General features: G+C 59.1%; 1 protein-coding gene across 3 annotated transcripts in view; it reads right to left on the bottom strand.

Annotated features, from left to right (window-relative positions):
* LOC147008938 (palmitoyltransferase ZDHHC5-like) overlaps positions 1-20889 on the bottom strand; it is a 172199-nt gene extending 151310 nt beyond the window's left edge. Inside the window, exons 1-3 of one of the 3 annotated variants that reach the window (XM_085863830.1) lie at positions 6463-6584; positions 416-448; positions 191-280 (exon numbers count right to left, since the gene is read on the bottom strand). In XM_085863830.1, the coding sequence (XP_085719956.1) occupies positions 191-209 (19 nt within the window). In that variant the 5' untranslated portion in view covers positions 210-280; positions 416-448; positions 6463-6584. Of the gene's footprint in view, positions 1-190; positions 281-415; positions 449-6462; positions 6585-20453; positions 20489-20642 lie in introns of those variants that run through there. The other 2 variants (XM_085863827.1, XM_085863828.1) reach the window with 2 other exon arrangements.
* Positions 20890-21308: the final 419 nt, after the last annotated feature.

Below are 21308 nucleotides of genomic sequence, written 5' to 3'. Positions count from 1 at the left end.
TATATATATATATATACACACACACACACACACACATTTATATATACACACACGAGCCAAACCCATGCTCTGCGCGAAGTTTCAAAAGTGAGGGTTCGTTAGGACGTCAATATATCCAGTGTTCATAATGTGATTTCTCGAATTTCTTTATATAGAATGTTTCTTGTTACATTTTTTGTGTCAAATTCACCTTCTGAGGTAGTCAGCATGTGCAGAAGAGGGTTTTACATTGCAGATTCTGTTTTCTCGGAGTGGCATTACGCCTCTCAGCGGTGACGGTCTGTCGACGACAGACGTAATGTCGTCAGCGAATGACCGATGATGTCATGACGTCATGACGCCTCTCCACGGTGACGTCATACGTCGCCATGCAAACGAATGTAAAAATTAGAAAAATCGCCAAAAATTCCCAAACCTGTCCGTCTGGCGCGATCTCACATAGCCCATGCTGTTCATTAGACCACAGACCACCCGCATGCCGAAAGTGGTGACAATCCGTCCAGCAGTTTCAGAGGAGAAAGGTCAAATTACATGCAGATGTTAACAGAAATAATATATAGGATATATATCAAATCATACATCACACTTGAAGCCATGGCTGGGAGAAATGACATGTGAGGCCTCAATATATGTAACAAACAATCCATGTACAGTGCACAAAATTCTGAGAGGCAATGGGATACTTCATTCATGTGCAAAGACTCATTTGAGCACCTTACCCAGAGGCCGAGCAAGTTGACACAGCTCGGATCCCTTAATCTGAGAGAAACGCAATAAGCATAGAATGCCTCACGGACATCGGGGGGAGTGTTCCATCACCAATCAGCTTGTAGAGCGCTCACCAAGTGGCTTAAGAACTCAAACAAACACTCCATTGAAACGATTGATAAGGAATGGCTGGGTTAACAAAAGATAGGAAGCTTATTGGTAGTGGAAAACACCCCTGGTTTGCTCCAAATTTCTTTCAGTAGCGACTGCTTAAAACGGTAATCATACCTTGTATTGGAAAGAAATGACAGAAACTGTTTGTGGTTATAATCATATTTACTTCAAGTAGGTACAATGCCTCCACAAAACGCTATCTGAGCTATTTATACACTTTAACAGGGAGTTCGCCCAAGGCGGAAATCTCCCTTGGGGAGGGGGGACAGGTCAAGTTGCTTCAACCTCCGTTGCATGACCCTTAGTCCCCCTGGCAAGTTTGGTTGAGATTGGATAAGTAACGACTGAATGTTACTTATCATTCAACAATTTAAGAAGAGCTTGCATCGGCACAGTGCACAATTGTTTTCGTTGCCCCATTTTACAACTTGTTGCGAATCTTGAAATCTTATAACCAGATCCTGACCATCATATTGTATATTTTTTCCACATACACGTACAGTGCCTACAGAAAGTTTACACCCCCTTTCAAAATTTTCACCTTTTGTTGCCTTGGAGCCTTAAATTAAGTTACATTAAATCAGACTTTTTCCACCTTTATTTACACATTGTAACCCACAACTTCCAAGTGAATAAACAAATTCTACAAATTTCAGAAAATTAATTAAAAATACAAAACGAGAATATCTTGGTTGGACAAGTATCCACCCCCCTGAGTTAATACTTGGTGGAAGCACCTTTGACAGCAATTACAGCAGTGAGACAGTTGGGATGGGTCTCCAGCAACTTTGCACATCTTGATTGGGCAATATTCACCCATTCTTCTGTGCAAAACTGTTCAAGCTCTGTCGAGGTGTGTGGGGAGCGTTGATGGACAGTACTCTTCAAGTCATGCCAAGTATTTTCAATTGGATTTAAGTCGGGGCTCTGACTGGGCCACTCAAGGACATTTATCTTTTTGTACCTTAGCCACTCCAGTGTAGCTTTGGCTCTGTGCTTCGGGTCGTTGTCATGATGAAAGGTGAACTTCCGTCCAATATCCGCTTTTTGCAGAGGGCAGCAGGTTTTCCTTGAGGGTTTTTCTGTATTTTGCTCCATCCATTTTACCTTCTATTCTGACAAGTAACCCAGTCCGTGCAGATGAGAAACATCCCCATAACATGATGCTGCCACCACCATCCTTCACAGGATGGATGGTGGTCATTGTATGATGTGCTGTGCTGTGTTTGTGACAAACCTAACATTTTGCATTTAGGCCAAAAAGTTCCATCTTGGTTTTGTCAGAACACAAAACTTTTTGCCACATGGCTTCAGAATCTCCAGAATGATTTTTTGAATTCCTCAAACAGGACTCAAGGTGGACATTTTTGAGCATTAATGGCTTCCTTCTTTGACACCCTTCCATACAGGCTCGACTTGTGAAGTGCTTGGGATATTGTTGTCACATACACACAGTGACCAGACTTTGCCATAAAGGCATGTAGCTCTTTCAAAGTTGCCATTGGCCTCTTAGTGGCCTCTCTGATCTGTCTCCTCCTTGCTTGGTCATCCAGTTTGAAGGGACTGCCTTCTTTAGGCAGTCATGGTGGTACGATACACTTTTCAATTCTTAATGATTGTCTTGACTGTGCTCCAAGGGATATTTAAGGCCTTTGAAATAATTTTATACCCATCTACTGATGGGTAAGAAAAGGAAAGCATAAAGTACGGTGTCTTAAAAGACAATGATTTAAACTAACAAGTTACACTTTTCATTTTAACATATATAATAAAAATACAAGTAAATTATTAAAATATCCTTACCTGTTCCTTCCTTACATGGCTTGATTAACCTCTGCATTGAATGCTTTGGTTCTATTTGTGAACCATTTAAACATAACCTGAGGTTACTGACTAGTCTCATGTCCATGTGCTCAAATAGGTACATGAGATATGAGGAGCAAATTTAACAGAAACATATTTTTTGCTGGGAACAAAGCCAAAAATGTCCACTGTATGAAGTTGGCAAGTAAATACTTGAGTTAAACAACTTTTCAGAACATATATTGCAATAAATGATGCACTGTCTTAATTCCTTGATAGTTTACTTATAAACCTTGGAGTACAAGCTATCAGGAACCCATGGAAATTTCACATAATGAAAAATGTGACCAAGACCTCAACTCCCCCCCAGCTACCCCCTCACTTTCCTCATCCTCTCTTCCTCTACCCCTATACCCTCCCACCCCTCCTTCTCTCTCACTCTCCTGCCTCTCCTCTGCTCTTCTCCCCACCCACTCCCCCCCCCCACACTCTCTGCCCTATTCTCTCCCTCTCTATCCCACCGAACCAGAAACATTAAAAAGTGTGTGTGTGTGTGTTTTTTTGGGGGGGGGAGGAGTCCTTTAAAACATTAATATTCATCTAATGTTTTCCCTTGTGGGACGACACATGTTGTTGAAGACTGAAGTAATACTACAGTGACTGAAGACTTACCCTCAAAAACTTGAGACTTGGCTCAGATGACTTGTTGACATCTCTGCTTAAAGGTGCTGATGTGTTAAAATGTATCCACAGCATATGCGGCTACTTGAAATGATACAAAAGTGTGTTTTTTAGCCTGTCCCGCATGCAGCGGGAGATGAGGTTTTGCATTCACTTGTATGTATCTGTCTGTGTGCCTGTCTGGACTGTACCTTTTTACCATTTGAAATTTTGTCATAAAATTTTAAACAAAGCTTTATGATGAGAATATGGAGAAGACAAAGTAATGATTTGCTCAAAAGGTTCATCCATCCATTGGGACCATCACATAAAATCGTCAATTTTCATCCAATTGACCTGAAAATGTAAGAATTTGCACATTGGGTCAATTAATTGGTTCACAAATTAAAAGCTGGAGGCTGATTGTTTTTTTGTCATTTTTGAGATCACAAGGTCAAAGGTCAAGGTTGCATAACATATCAATGTCAGTGACCCAATTTGAGCGCAAGACGTTCCGTCAAGGTCACAAAATCGTCAATTTCCATCTGATCAACTTGCAATTTGAGCAGGGTTTGCCTGTTGGGTCACTGAAGCCTAATGCCTTTGAGGTCAAAAGGTCAACAGCACCTAAAATAGTCAATAATTGTTTTTTTTTGTTTTTTTAGCTGTTTTCATCATGTTTAGCAAAAAGAAGAAGAAGCGGTCTCAATACAAGGCGGACGGGCTTTGCATTTTTAGATACTTTCCAGTTAATGTTGTCTTTGGCATAAAGATTTGAACAATGGTTGTCATACTTACACACCTTCCAATTTATGTTGTGTTGAAGATGTAAAGAGAAGTAATGTGAGTGAGGTAACATGAGTGGTGGACAGTACCTTACTCTAATTATATGCCTCTCCTGCCTAAAATATGTGATGACTTCAAGAAAAACTGTTTTTCATGATTTGCTTGCACTCGTACGGCCGCCAGCACAAAGAACGGAACTTGTGTGGTGAATACTACAGCTTGAGGAGACTTTTAGAGCAAAGTTGAGTCTTTTTATTTTTTTTAATAACAGGTTGAGTTTTTATTTACATTATTGAGTCGACTTTACCCCCGAAGTTGTTGTATGATGGTATGAATTTAGATTGATCAATAACCAATTAAGTTGTGAAACGCCAAAGTAGCCAAACGTCCCATAAATGTAACGCGAGTGACGTGGAATCGGCCAATTGCAAAGCATTCCAAGCTGGAATGGCACTCGGTACAGAAAATACCTCTGCCAGGCTGAACAGTTTACGCTTTGTATTCCACCGACAGGACGGGTCTGCATCAAGACCATAACTAAAATGTATATCGGCTTGGTCTGGTCACCAACCCAAATCATCCAATAAGTTTTGTCTGAATCAGTCCAGAACTTTTTGAGATAGCGTGCCATACGAGATCCATCTAAAAAGTAATGGGACTGAGCCTGCTGTGTGCTCCACTTACACAACTTGAATGAACGGGTTGTGTCACAGTCTTTCGGAACATTCCAGCAATATGTGTGATTGGTGATGGTTGACTGCGCTCATTGTGTGATTTTTTTTACAGGTCGTGCTTTACACGTTGTCGAGTCTGAGGCGTCGCGCTGAGTCGTGAGCAGAGAGCCAATCTGAATTTTCTTGCCAAGCTTGGCAAAACACCTTCCGAATTCTTCGCAATGCTGCAGCAAGTCTATGGGGGGAAGAAACGATGTCATGTACATGTGCATTTGAATGGCACAAGAGGTTCAAAGAGGGATGGGAGGAGGTTGAAGACGATCCATGGTCTGGAAGACCTTCAACGAGCAGAATGGCGGACAACATCGAGCGTGTGGAGCAGATGGTGCATGTAGATGATTTCTGAGGAACTTTCCATCAACAAGGACACTGTCTGAAGCATCATCACTGAAAATCTCGAAATGCGCAAGGTGTGCGCAAAGATGGTCCCCAAGCTGTTGTCTGAGGACCAGAAACAGCAAAGAGTCACCGTCTGTCAAGACATTATCGAGCGCCTCGAGGACGATCCAGACCCTGCTCGGGGGTCATTACTGGCGATTAATCGTGGATATTCGAATATGATCCTGAGACCAAACGGCAGAGTCATCAGTGGAAAAGTCCGGAATCACCAAGACCAAAGAAAGCAAGGATGTCGAAGTCGAAGGTCAAGGTGATGCTAATCACTTTTTTGATATCAAGGGCATCGTCCACTTCAAGTTTCTACCACAGGGTCAAACAGTGAATCAATACGTGCACAAGGAGATCCTCCAGGGCCTCATGAGATCAGTCCGGGACAAGAGGAGGGATCTTTGGGAGAACAACGCCTGGGTGCTCCACCATGACAACGCCCCTGCTCACAGTGCCCTGAGCATCTGACAGTTTCTGGCAGAGGGGAACGTGCCAACTCTGGAGCAACCCCCGTATTCGCCAGACTTGGCCCCTTCTGATTTTTTTCCTATTCTCCAAGCTCAAGGGGGTGATAAAGGGGACCCGATTTCCTGATGTGGAGGCCATCAAAACGGCCGTGATGACAGAGCTCCGGAGGATTCCAGAAGAAGCCTTCTGGGGGTGCATAGAAGCATGGAAGAAGAGGATGGACAAGTGTGTGAGACTGCAGGGAAACTATTTTGAAGGGGACAAGTTGTGATTTCAATATATATTTTGGAATAAAATTTCTGTGAAGTCAGTCCCGTTACTTTTTAGACGGACCTCGTATACCGTTTTTGGCCCTATCTCCCAATAATGAAAAATCTATTTTAAAATTCTCGTCTCTGGATCTGGATCTTCACCAAAATCAAATCATTCAGTCCTTGTCACACACCCGTGTCCACCAAATTTCATCCGAATCCGTCCACAACTTTTTCAGATATCATGCTCACAAACAAACAAACAAACAAACAGACAGACAGGAGTGAAAACATAACCTCCGTCTACCTTCGATGGCAGAGGTAATTATACCTTCAAGATTGTGTGACTATACACTGAGGTGTGAGAGAGGAGATTGCAATCATGACAAAGGGACAAAGTCATATCAATAATACAGTATTGATAATAAACAAAACAACAAAAAAAATACATGACTATCTCAGTGACTTCAACATAATATAAAGTATCTCACCCCGAGGAAATATACCAGGATCCATGAAGGTGGACATGGTAAAGTTTGCAAGGACAAACAGGAACACCAGACCATTGTATATTGGAATTGCAGGTGAAACCGAATGAGCCAGCCACGGACATCTGCGATTGGGATAGAAAAAGATATATATCTATAAGCAAAACAAATTGAGATCGGGAATGCCTTTGAAAATTAATTGCAACAGAAGTCCCACCTGCCAACCACAACCACTTAACGGCATCTAAAAGCCCCAAAAAACCAAAAACACAATACACAAAAGAACATAATCAAATATAAAATGACAGATCAAAATAAAAGTCAAAGTCAAAGAAAGATCCGATTATATTTAAGGCAATAAAGCATGACAGACATTGTGTTAACATAGAGATTCCCAACCATCTGGAGGAGGACATTTTCATTAAAAAGCAGAACAACACTCTTCGACGTCACGACGTCGACAAATATTCCTCCGCCCACATTATTACATCATTAGAAACACTTGTACCAAGTTTGATTAAAATTCCTGAACCCAGATTCAAAAAAATTAAATAATTCTGACTGCCAAACCATGCAACTGATCTGGTTGAAATTTAAAACATATATTCCCCATCCCTAATAGATCATAACTGTGACGTTTCATGTCGATTGATGAAGTGGTTAAAGAGAAATATTTTTTTAAGATTCTCGTTCAATCCAACATGGCTGCAAGACGATGTAACCGATCAATTATTAGTGAACACCCTGCTATCACCAAGGCTTGAGGAAGACGTGGGTGAAGTTTCCCCTCGGTCTGTCAAATCGCTCTGGAGAAGGATATTCTTATAGGTTTATTCTTCAAAACAAAATCATAGCTGCCAAACCATGTGACCTATGACGTCAAAGGTGAACTTTTGTTCCTCATAGATAGGCAATCATTGGTGTAAAGTTTCACCTCAATCTGTTCAGCCATTTCAGTGAAGATTTTTGAAAGTTTTTATGTTTAAAAATAAATATATATATATGGCTGCCGATCCATGTGACCGATGATGTCATCAATATTTTTCCCCACATACAATTTAGCCCAAGATGACCTTCAAAATTTTTCATCCTGATCGGATAAAGCGTTTAATGTATGCAATAATGACATTAAAATGAAGCCACCTATGATATCATCAGATTTATTTCCGGTGGGGAGTACTTGACATGCACCAACTTTCAATTTTTTCCATGGTGCGGTTTCAGAGATGCACAAGTCCAAACTTTTTTTTTTCAACATGGCTGCCACATCACGTGACCCATGACATCATAATTCTCATTACAACATTCCACATGAGCAGTCACACCGATGCTGAAAATTTTGTATCAATTGGATAAGTGGTTACAGAGAAGAGAGAAAATTGGCACGGAGACGGGCAACCTGAAAACATAATGCTTCTAACGACAGACAGTCAGTGGGGGAATAAAAAACAACAAAAACAAAATTGAAAATCCCTTCCATTGACAGTCAAACGTCAAGGTCACATGGGCTGAGCAGACCAATCACAGCAATGACGTAAATGAGAGGAGAATGAGGAGGAAGAGAGGAAAACAATTTGAAAACCACTCCTATTGACAGAGTCAAACATCAGGAGAAAAATTAGGGAACTGGACCACAGTCATTTTACTGTAAGTAAGTGTAACCTCAATAAAATAATTATGAAAGGGACACTGACAACTATGAAAACGAGCTGACGGGCCAACGGGGGAGCGCACATCACGAGCAAACCTGGGCACGACAGGCACTCACCCCGACACCGACGGGCACACGCATCCTGCCCGACACCGAGAACAACACCGATGGAAACCCTGCCCGACACCGACACCAACAGGCACCCGACACCGACAACAACACCGAGGGACACCCTGCCCGACACTGGCACCGACGGACACCCTGCCCGACACTGGCACCGACGGACACCCTGCCCGGCACTGATGGACACCCTGCCCGACACCGGCACAGACGGACACGCAACACGACACCGACAACGGCACCGACAGACACCCTGCCCGACACCGACACAGACGGGAGGCCTGCCCGACACCGACACAGACGGGAGGCCTGCCCGACACCGACAACGGCACCGACTGACACCCTGCCCGACACCGACAACGGCACCGACTGACACCCTGCCCGACACCGGCACCGACAGACACCCTGCCCGACACAGACGGATACCCTGCCCGGCACCGACACCGACGGGCAGCCTGCCCGACACCGCCACAGACGGGAGGCCTGCCCGACACCGACGGGCACCCTGCCCGACACCGACAACGGCACCGACGGACACCCTGCCCGACACCGACAACGGCACCGACGGACACCCTGCCCGACACCGACACTCACGGACGCCCTGCCCGGCACCGACACCGACGGACGCCCTGCCCGGCACCGACACCGGCGGACGCCCTGCCCGACACCGGCACCGACGGACGCCCTGCCCGACACCGGCACCGACGGACACCCTGCCCTGCCCGACACTCACCCTGCCCGACACCGACACTCACCCTGCCCGACACCGACACTCACCCTGCCCGACACCGACACTCACCCTGCCCGACACCGACACTCACCCTGCCCGACACCGACACTCACCCTGCCCGGCACCGACGGACACCCTGCCCGACACCGACACTCACGGACACCCTGCCCGACACCGGCACCGACGGACACCCTGCCCGACACCGGCACCGACGGACACCCTGCCCGACACCGGCACCGACGGACACCCTGCCCGACACCGGCACCGACGTACACCCTGCCCGACACCGGCACCGACGGACACCCTGCCCGACACCGACACTCACGGACACCCTGCCCGACACCGACACTCACGGACACCCTGCCCGACACCGACACTCACGGACACCCTGCCCGACACCGACACTCACGGACACCCTGCCCGACACCGACACTCACGGACACCCTGCCCGACACCGACACTCACGGACACCCTGCCCGACACCGACACTCACGGACACCCTGCCCGACACCGACACTCACGGACACCCTGCCCGACACCGACACTCACGGACACCCTGCCCGACACCGACACTCACGGACACCCTGCCCGACACCGACACTCACCCTGCCCGACACCGACACTCACCCTGCCCGACACCGACACTCACCCTGCCCGACACCGACACTCACCCTGCCCGACACCGACACTCACGGACACCCTGCCCGACACCGACACTCACGGACACCCTGCCCGACACCGGCACCGACGGACACCCTGCCCGACACCGGCACCGACGGACACCCTGCCCGACACCGGCACCGACGGACACCCTGCCCGACACCGGCACCGACGGACACCCTGCCCGACACCGGCACCGACGGACACCCTGCCCGACACCGGCACCGACGGACACCCTGCCCGACACCGGCACCGACGGACACCCTGCCCGACACCGGCACCGACGGACACCCTGCCCGACACCGGCACCGACGGACACCCTGCCCGACACCGGCACTCACCCTGCCCGACACCGACACTCACCCTGCCCGACACCGACACTCACCCTGCCCGACACCGACACTCACCCTGCCCGACACCGACACTCACGGACACCCTGCCCGACACTCACCCTGCCCGACACTCACCCTGCCCGACACCGACAGACACTCACCCTGCCCGACACCGACAGACACTCACCCTGCCCGACACCGACAGACACTCACCCTGCCCGACACCGACAGACACTCACCCTGCCCGACACCGACAGACACTCACCCTGCCCGACACCGACAGACACTCACCCTGCCCGACACCGACACTCACGGACACCCTGCCCGACACCGACACTCACGGACACCCTGCCCGACACCGACACTCACGGACACCCTGCCCGACACCGACACTCACGGACACCCTGCCCGACACCGGCACCGACGGACACCCTGCCCGACACCGGCACCGACGGACACCCTGCCCGACACCGGCACCGACGGACACCCTGCCCGACACCGGCACCGACGGACACCCTGCCCGACACCGGCACCGACGGACACCCTGCCCGACACCGGCACCGACGGACACCCTGCCCGACACCGGCACCGACGTACACCCTGCCCGACACCGGCACCGACGGACACCCTGCCCGACACCGACACCGACGGACACCCTGCCCGACACCGACACTCACGGACACCCTGCCCGACACCGACACTCACGGACACCCTGCCCGACACCGACACTCACGGACACCCTGCCCGACACCGACACTCACGGACACCCTGCCCGACACCGACACTCACGGACACCCTGCCCGACACCGACACTCACGGACACCCTGCCCGACACCGACACTCACGGACACCCTGCCCGACACCGACACTCACGGACACCCTGCCCGACACCGACACTCACGGACACCCTGCCCGACACCGACACTCACGGACACCCTGCCCGACACCGACACTCACGGACACCCTGCCCGACACCGACACTCACCCTGCCCGACACCGACACTCACCCTGCCCGACACCGACACTCACCCTGCCCGACACCGACACTCACCCTGCCCGACACCGACACTCACGGACACCCTGCCCGACACCGGCACCGACGGACACCCTGCCCGACACCGGCACCGACGGACACCCTGCCCGACACCGGCACCGACGGACACCCTGCCCGACACCGGCACCGACGGACACCCTGCCCGACACCGGCACCGACGGACACCCTGCCCGACACCGGCACCGACGGACACCCTGCCCGACACCGGCACCGACGGACACCCTGCCCGACACCGACACTCACGGACACCCTGCCCGACACCGACACTCACGGACACCCTGCCCGACACCGACACTCACGGACACCCTGCCCGACACCGACACTCACGGACACCCTGCCCGACACCGACACTCACGGACACCCTGCCCGACACCGACACTCACGGACACCCTGCCCGACACCGACAGACACGGACACCCTGCCCGACACCGACAGACACTCACCCTGCCCGACACCGACAGACACTCACCCTGCCCGACACCGACAGACACGGACACCCTGCCCGACACCGCCAGACACTCACCCTGCCCGACACCGACACTCACGGACACCCTGCCCGACACCGACACTCACGGACACCCTGCCCGACACCGGCACCGACGGACACCCTGCCCGACACCGGCACCGACGGACACCCTGCCCGACACCGGCACCGACGGACACCCTGCCCGACACCGGCACCGACGGACACCCTGCCCGACACCGGCACCGACGGACACCCTGCCCGACACCGGCACCGACGGACGCCCTGCCCTGCCCGACACTCACCCTGCCCGACACCGACACTCACCCTGCCCGACACCGACACTCACCCTGCCCGACACCGACACTCACCCTGCCCGACACCGACACTCACCCTGCCCGGCACCGATGGACACCCTGCCCGACACCGGCACCGACGGACACCCTGCCCGACACCGGCACCGACGGACACCCTGCCCGACACCGGCACCGACGGACACCCTGCCCGACACCGGCACCGACGGACACCCTGCCCGACACCGGCACCGACGGACACCCTGCCCGACACCGGCACCGACGGACACCCTGCCCGACACCGACACTCACGGACACCCTGCCCGACACCGACACTCACGGACACCCTGCCCGACACCGACACTCACGGACACCCTGCCCGACACCGACACTCACGGACACCCTGCCCGACACCGACACTCACGGACACCCTGCCCGACACCGACACTCACGGACACCCTGCCCGACACCGACACTCACGGACACCCTGCCCGACACCGACACTCACGGACACCCTGCCCGACACCGACACTCACCCTGCCCGACACCGACACTCACCCTGCCCGACACCGACACTCACCCTGCCCGACACCGACACTCACCCTGCCCGACACCGACACTCACGGACACCCTGCCCGACACCGACACTCACGGACACCCTGCCCGACACCGACACTCACGGACACCCTGCCCGACACCGGCACCGACGGACACCCTGCCCGACACCGGCACCGACGGACACCCTGCCCGACACCGGCACCGACGGACACCCTGCCCGACACCGGCACCGACGGACACCCTGCCCGACACCGGCACCGACGGACACCCTGCCCGACACCGGCACCGACGGACACCCTGCCCGACACCGGCACCGACGGACACCCTGCCCGACACCGGCACCGACGGACACCCTGCCCGACACCGGCACCGACGGACACCCGACACCGACACTCACCCTGCCCGACACCGACACTCACCCTGCCCGACACCGACACTCACCCTGCCCGACACCGACACTCACCCTGCCCGGCACCGACACTCACCCTGCCCGGCACCGACACTCACCCTGCCCGGCACCGACACTCACCCTGCCCGGCACCGACACTCACCCTGCCCGACACCGGCAGACACTCACCCTGCCCGACACCGACACCGACGGACACCCTGCCCGACACCGGCACCGACGGACACCCTGCCCGACACCGGCACCGACGGACACCCTGCCCGACACCGGCACCGACGGACACCCTGCCCGACACCGGCACCGACGGACACCCTGCCCGACACCGGCACCGACGGACACCCTGCCCGACACCGGCACCGACGGACACCCTGCCCGACACCGGCACCGACGGACACCCTGCCCGACACCGGCACCGACGGACACCCTGCCCGACACCGGCACCGACGGACACCCTGCCCGACACCGACACCGACACTCACCCTGCCCGACACCGACACCGACACTCACCCTGCCCGACACCGGCACCGACGGACACCCTGCCCGACACCGGCACCGACGGACACCCTGCCCGACACCGGCACCGACGGACACCCTGCCCGACACCGGCACCGACGGACACCCTGCCCGACACCGGCACCGACGGACACCCTGCCCGACACCGGCACCGACGGACACCCTGCCCGACACCGGCACCGACGGACACCCTGCCCGACACCGGCACCGACGGACACCCTGCCCGACACCGGCACCGACGGACACCCTGCCCGACACCGGCACCGACGGACACCCTGCCCGACACCGGCACCGACGGACACCCTGCCCGACACCGACCCCCGCACCGACGGACACCCTGCCCGACACCGGCACCGACGGACACCCTGCCCGACACCGGCACCGACGGACACCCTGCCCGACACCGGCACCGACGGACACCCTGCCCGACACCGGCACCGACGGACACCCTGCCCGACACCGGCACCGACGGACACCCTGCCCGACACCGGCACCGACGGACACCCTGCCCGACACCGGCACCGACGGACACCCTGCCCGACACCGGCACCGACGGACACCCTGCCCGACACCGGCACCGACGGACACCCTGCCCGACACCGGCACCGACGGACACCCTGCCCGACACCGGCACCGACGGACACCCTGCCCGACACCGGCACCGACGGACACCCTGCCCGACACCGGCACCGACGGACACCCTGCCCGACACCGGCACCGACGGACACCCTGCCCGACACCGGCACCGACGGACACCCTGCCCGACACCGGCACCGACGGACACCCTGCCCGACACCGGCACCGACGGACACCCTGCCCGACACCGGCACCGACGGACACCCTGCCCGACACCGGCACCGACGGACACCCTGCCCGACACCGGCACCGACGGACACCCTGCCCGACACCGGCACCGACGGACACCCTGCCCGACACCGGCACCGACGGACACCCTGCCCGACACCGGCACCGACGGACACCCTGCCCGACACCGACACTCACCCTGCCCGACACCGACACTCACGGACACCCTGCCCGACACCGACACTCACGGACACCCTGCCCGACACCGACACTCACGGACACCCTGCCCGACACCGACACTCACGGACACCCTGCCCGACACCGACACTCACGGACACCCTGCCCGACACCGACACTCACGGACACCCTGCCCGACACCGACACTCACCCTGCCCGACACCGACACTCACCCTGCCCGACACCGACACTCACGGACACCCTGCCCGACACTGGCACCGACGGACACCCTGCCCGACACCGGCACCGACGGACACCCTGCCCGACACCGGCACCGACGGACACCCTGCCCGACACCGGCACCGACGGACACCCTGCCCGACACCGGCACCGACGGACACCCTGCCCGACACCGGCACCGACGGACACCCTGCCCGACAACGGCACCGACGGACACCCTGCCCGACACCGACACTCACCCTGCCCGACACCGACACTCACCCTGCCCGACACCGACACTCACCCTGCCCGACACCGACACTCACCCTGCCCGACACCGACACTCACGGACACCCTGCCCGACACCGACACTCACGGACACCCTGCCCGACACCGACACTCACGGACACCCTGCCCGACACCGACACTCACGGACACCCTGCCCGACACCGACACTCACGGACACCCTGCCCGACACCGACACTCACGGACACCCTGCCCGACACCGACAGACACTCACCCTGCCCGACACCGACAGACACTCACCCTGCCCGACACCGACAGACACTCACCCTGCCCGACACCGACAGACACTCACCCTGCCCGACACCGACACTCACCCTGCCCGACACCGACACTCACCCTGCCCGGCACCGACACTCACCCTGCCCGGCACCGACACTCACCCTGCCCGGCACCGACACTCACCCTGCCCGGCACCGACACTCACCCTGCCCGACACCGGCACCGACGGACACCCTGCCCGACACCGGCACCGACGGACACCCTGCCCGACACCGGCACCCACGGACACCCTGCCCGACACCGGCACCGACGGACACCCTGCCCGACACCGGCACCGACGGACACCCTGCCCGACACCGGCACCGACGGACACCCTGCCCGACACCGGCACCGACGGACACCCTGCCCGACACCGGCACCGACGGACACCCTGCCCGACACCGGCACCGACGGACACCCTGCCCGACACCGGCACCGACGGACACCCTGCCCGACACCGGCACCGACGGACACCCTGCCCGACACCGGCACCGACGGACACCCTGCCCGACACCGGCACCGACGGACACCCTGCCCGACACCGGCACCGACGGACACCCTGCCCGACACCGGCACCGACGGACACCCTGCCCGACACCGGCACCGACGGACACCCTGCCCGACACCGGCACCGACGGACACCCTGCCCGACACCGGCACCGACGGACACCCTGCCCGACACCGGCACCGACGGACACCCTGCCCGACACCGGCACCGACGGACACCCTGCCCGACACCGACACTCACCCTGCCCGACACCGACACTCACGGACACCCTGCCCGACACCGACACTCACGGACACCCTGCCCGACACCGACACTCACGGACACCCTGCCCGACACCGACACTCACGGACACCATGCCCGACACCGACACTCACGGACACCCTGCCCGACACCGACACTCACGGACACCCTGCCCGACACCGACACTCACGGACACCCTGCCCGACACCGACACTCACCCTGCCCGGCACCGACACTCACCCTGCCCGACACCGACACTCACCCTGCCCGACACCGGCACCGACGGACACCCTGCCCGACACCGGCACCGACGGACACCCTGCCCGACACCGGCACCGACGGACACCCTGCCCGACACCGGCACCGACGGACACCCTGCCCGACACCGGCACCGACGGACACCCTGCCCGACACCGGCACCGACGGACACCCTGCCCGACACCGGCACCGACGGACACCCTGCACGACACCGGCACCGACGGACACCCTGCCCGACACCGGCACCGACGGACACCCTGCCCGACACCGACACTCACCCTGCCCGACACCGACACTCACCCTGCCCGACACCGACACTCACGGACACCCTGCCCGACACCGACACTCACGGACACCCTGCCCGACACCGACACTCACGGACACCCTGCCCGACACCGACACTCACGGACACCCTGCCCGACACCGACAGACACTCACCCTGCCCGACACCGACAGACACTCACCCTGCCCGACACCGACACTCACCCTGCCCGACACCGACACTCACGGACACCCTGCCCGACACCGGCACCGACGGACACCCTGCCCGACACCGGCACCGACGGACACCCTGCCCGACACCGGCACCGACGGACACCCTGCCCGACACCGGCACCGACGGACACCCTGCCCGACACCGGCACCGACGGACACCCTGCCCGACACCGGCACCGACGGACACCCTGCCCGACACCGACACCGACACTCACCCTGCCCGACACCGACACTCACCCTGCCCGACACCGGCACCGACGGACGCCCTGCCCGACACCGTCACCGACGGACGCCCTGCCCGACACCGTCACCGGCGGACGCCCTGCCCGACACCGTCACCGGCGGACGCCCTGCCCGACACCGTCACCGGCGGACGCCCTGCCCGACACCGGCACCGGCGGACGCCCTGCCCGGCACCGACACCGGCGGACGCCCTGCCCGACACCGGCACCGACGGACGCCCTGCCCGACACCGGCACCGACGGACGCCCTGCCCTGCCCGACACTCACCCTGCCCGACACCGACACTCACCCTGCCCGACACCGACACTCACCCTGCCCGACACCGACACTCACCCTGCCCGACACAGACACTCACCCTGCCCGACACCGACACTCACCCTGCCCGACACCGACACTCACCCTGCCCGACACCGACACTCACCCTGCCCGACACCGACACTCACCCTGCCCGACACCGACACTCACCCTGCCCGACACCGACACTCACCCTGCCCGACACCGACACTCACGGACACCCTGCCCGACACCGGCACCGACGGACACCCTGCCCGACACCGGCACCGACGGACACCCTGCCCGACACCGGCACCGACGGACACCCTGCCCGACACCGGCACCGACGGACACCCTGCCCGACACCGGCACCGACGGACACCCTGCCCGACACCGGCACCGACGGACACCCTGCCCGACACCGGCACCGACGGACACCCTGCCCGACACCGACACTCACGGACACCCTGCCCGACACCGACACTCACGGACACCCTGCCCGACACCGACACTCACGGACACCCTGCCCGACACCGACACTCACGGACACCCTGCCCGACACCGACACTCACGGACACCCTGCCCGACACCGGCACCGACGGACACCCTGCCCGACACCGGCACTGACGGACACCCTGCCCGACACCGGCACCGACGGACACCCTGCCCGACACCGGCACCGACGGACACCCTGCCCGACACCGGCACCGACGGACACCCTGCCCGACACCGACACTCACGGACACCCTGCCCGACACCGACAGACACTCACCCTGCCCGACACCGACAGACACTCACCCTGCCCGACACCGACAGACACTCACCCTGCCCGACACCGACAGACACTCACCCTGCCCGACACCGACAGACACTCACCCTGCCCGACACCGACACTCACGGACACCCTGCCCGACACCGACACTCACGGACACCCTGCCCGACACCGGCACCGACGGACACCCTGCCCGACACCGGCACCGACGGACACCCTGCCCGACACCGGCACCGACGGACACCCTGCCCGACACCGGCACCGACGGACACCCTGCCCGACACCGGCACCGACGGACACCCTGCCCGACACCGGCACCGACGGACACCCTGCCCGACACCGGCACCGACGGACACCCTGCCCGACACCGGCACCGACGGACACCCTGCCCGACACCGGCACCGACGGACACCCTGCCCGACACCGGCACCGACGGACACCCTGCCCGACTCCGGCACCGACGGTCACCCTGCCCGACACCGGCACCGACGGACACCCTGCCCGACACCGGCACCGACGGACACCCTGCCCGACACCGGCACCGACGGACACCCTGCCCGACACCGGCACCGACGGACACCCTGCCCGACACCGGCACCGACGGACACCCTGCCCGACACCGGCACCGACGGACACCCTGCCCGACACCGGCACCGACGGACACCCTGCCCGACACCGGCACCGACGGACACCCTGCCCGACACCGGCACCGACGGACACCCTGCCCGACACCGGCACCGACGGACACCCTGCCCGACACCGGCACCGACGGACACCCTGCCCGACACCGGCACCGACGGACACCCTGCCCGACACCGGCACCGACGGACACCCTGCCCGACACCGGCACCGACGGACACCCTGCCCGACACCGGCACCGACGGACACCCTGCCCGACACCGGCACCGACGGACACCCTGCCCGACACCGGCACCGACGGACACCCTGCCCGACACCGGCACCGACGGACACCCTGCCCGACACCGGCACCGACGGACACCCTGCCCGACACCGGCACCGACGGACACCCTGCCCGACACCGGCACCGACGGACACCCTGCCCGACACCGGCACCGACGGACACCCTGCCCGACACCGGCACCGACGGACACCCTGCCCGACACCGGCACCGACGGACACCCTGCCCGACACCGGCACCGACGGACACCCTGCCCGACACCGGCACCGACGGACACCCTGCCCGACACCGGCACCGACGGACACCCTGCCCGACACCGGCACCGACGGACACCCTGCCCGACACCGGCACCGACGGACACCCTGCCCGACACCGGCACCGACGGACACCCTGCCCGACACCGGCACCGACGGACACCCTGCCCGACACCGGCACCGACGGACACCCTGCCCGACACCGGCACCGACGGACACCCTGCCCGACACCGGCACCGACGGACACCCTGCCCGACACCGGCACCGACGGACACCCTGCCCGACACCGGCACCGACGGACACCCTGCCCGACACCGGCACCGACGGACACCCTGCCCGACACCGGCACCGACGGACACCCTGCCCGACACCGGCACCGACGGACACCCTGCCCGACACCGGCACCGACGGACACCCTGCCCGACACCGGCACCGACGGACACCCTGCCCGACACCGGCACCGACGGACACCCTGCCCGACACCGGCACCGACGGACACCCTGCCCGACACCGGCACCGACGGACACCCTGCCCGACACCGGCACCGACGGACACCCTGCCCGACACCGGCACCGACGGACACCCTGCCCGACACCGGCACCGACGGACACCCTGCCCGACACCGGCACCGACGGACACCCTGCCCGACACCGGCACCGACGGACACCCTGCCCGACACCGGCACCGACGGACACCCTGCCCGACACCGGCACCGACGGACACCCTGCCCGACACCGGCACCGACGGACACCCTGCCCGACACCGGCACCGACGGACACCCTGCCCGACACCGGCACCGACGGACACCCTGCCCGACACCGGCACCGACGGACACCCTGCCCGACACCGGCACCGACGGACACCCTGCCCGACACCGGCACCGACGGACACCCTGCCCGACACCGGCACCGACGGACACCCTGCCCGACACCGGCACCGACGGACACCCTGCCCGACACCGGCACCGACGGACACCCTGCCCGACACCGGCACCGACGGACACCCTGCCCGACACCGGCACCGACGGACACCCTGCCCGACACCGGCACCGACGGACACCCTGCCCGACACCGACACCGACGGACACCCTGCCCGACACCGACACTCAACCTGCCCGACACCGACACTCACGGACACCCTGCCCGACACCGACGGACACCCTGCCCGGCACCGACAGACAACCTGCCTGACACCGACAGACACCCTGCCTGACACCGACAGACACCCTGCCCGACAACGACAACGTCGGACACCCTGCCCGACACCGACACCGACAACGGCACCGACGGACACCCTGCCTGGCACCGACAGACACCCTGCCCGACACCGACAGACACCCTGCCCGACACCGACAACGTCGGACACCCTGCCCGACACACACCCTGCCCGACACCGACAACGGCAGACACCGAGTGGGACACACACACTGGCGCACACAATCGTTTGACACCTTCACAAAACACTTTCCTCACACTTCCTCTCGCTCACATGTGCAGCACGTTTTCCATTAACCGCCGTCATCACATCAATGTTTGCCTTGTTCTGGGAGACATTTAACAATCACTCCCCGCTGGAGGCCCTAAGACCGGTAGGCCGGAGTTTCCCGGATTTTCCTAGTGCTCGCTGCGCTCTGCCCTGCACGCGACTCCCACGGCTGCTCTATCCGAGCGCCCTCACGTGAACACGAAGAACAGGGTACTCGAGCCCACGAGGAGCGTCGTGGCCGTGGCGACGGGGATGTACTTCGTCGGTTTGAACTTTCTTCCCGGAGGCATCCTACCTGCGTTTCATGCTAAAATCATAAAACACCAGCTTTACCTCACAAGTTTGAAATAAAATAAAAATAAAAAAAAATTAATATAGTCCCCGCAACGGCCACAGCTTCACAACGTATCCCTCCGCGGGGCGGCGGCAACGACAGCACCGCAGCACGACCCCTCATCATTTCCCTCCGCATTCTCATTCAGCTGAGCCCGTTTTAATTTCGTTTTCATGACGAAAATATTTCACCAATCAATTAAAATCAACAAAGAACCATCATCGCTGAGTCCTGGTTCTTGGATTGACAGGACGGCTCGTACGAACTGAAGCCGAATCGCTGAGGTGTTGCGATCGTGAACCATTCAGTCCTCACAAAGTACATGTCCCTCTGTGAGACCAAATATCGTGCGAGAGACACTGACCCTCCGTGCAAAGAAAGCGTAATGAACTTCCTGTGGATAAAACGCCGATGAAAGCCGCTTTTCTCGTGGTTAAAATCGGATTTGTAGGTTTTTTTCACTACAGTCCTCGAACTGGGGTCGACAAATCGTCGATCACCTTCATCGTGACGTATTTAATGTA

The sequence above is a fragment of the Eptatretus burgeri genome, chromosome 18 (assembly GCF_056783735.1).
Source record: "Eptatretus burgeri isolate ZD-2024b chromosome 18, Ebu_testis_v1, whole genome shotgun sequence".
In the NCBI taxonomy this organism is placed as follows: Eukaryota; Metazoa; Chordata; class Myxini; order Myxiniformes; family Myxinidae; genus Eptatretus; species Eptatretus burgeri.
The sequence above is the reverse complement of the archived record's forward strand: the minus strand, read 5'-3'. Positions and strand labels throughout refer to the sequence as shown.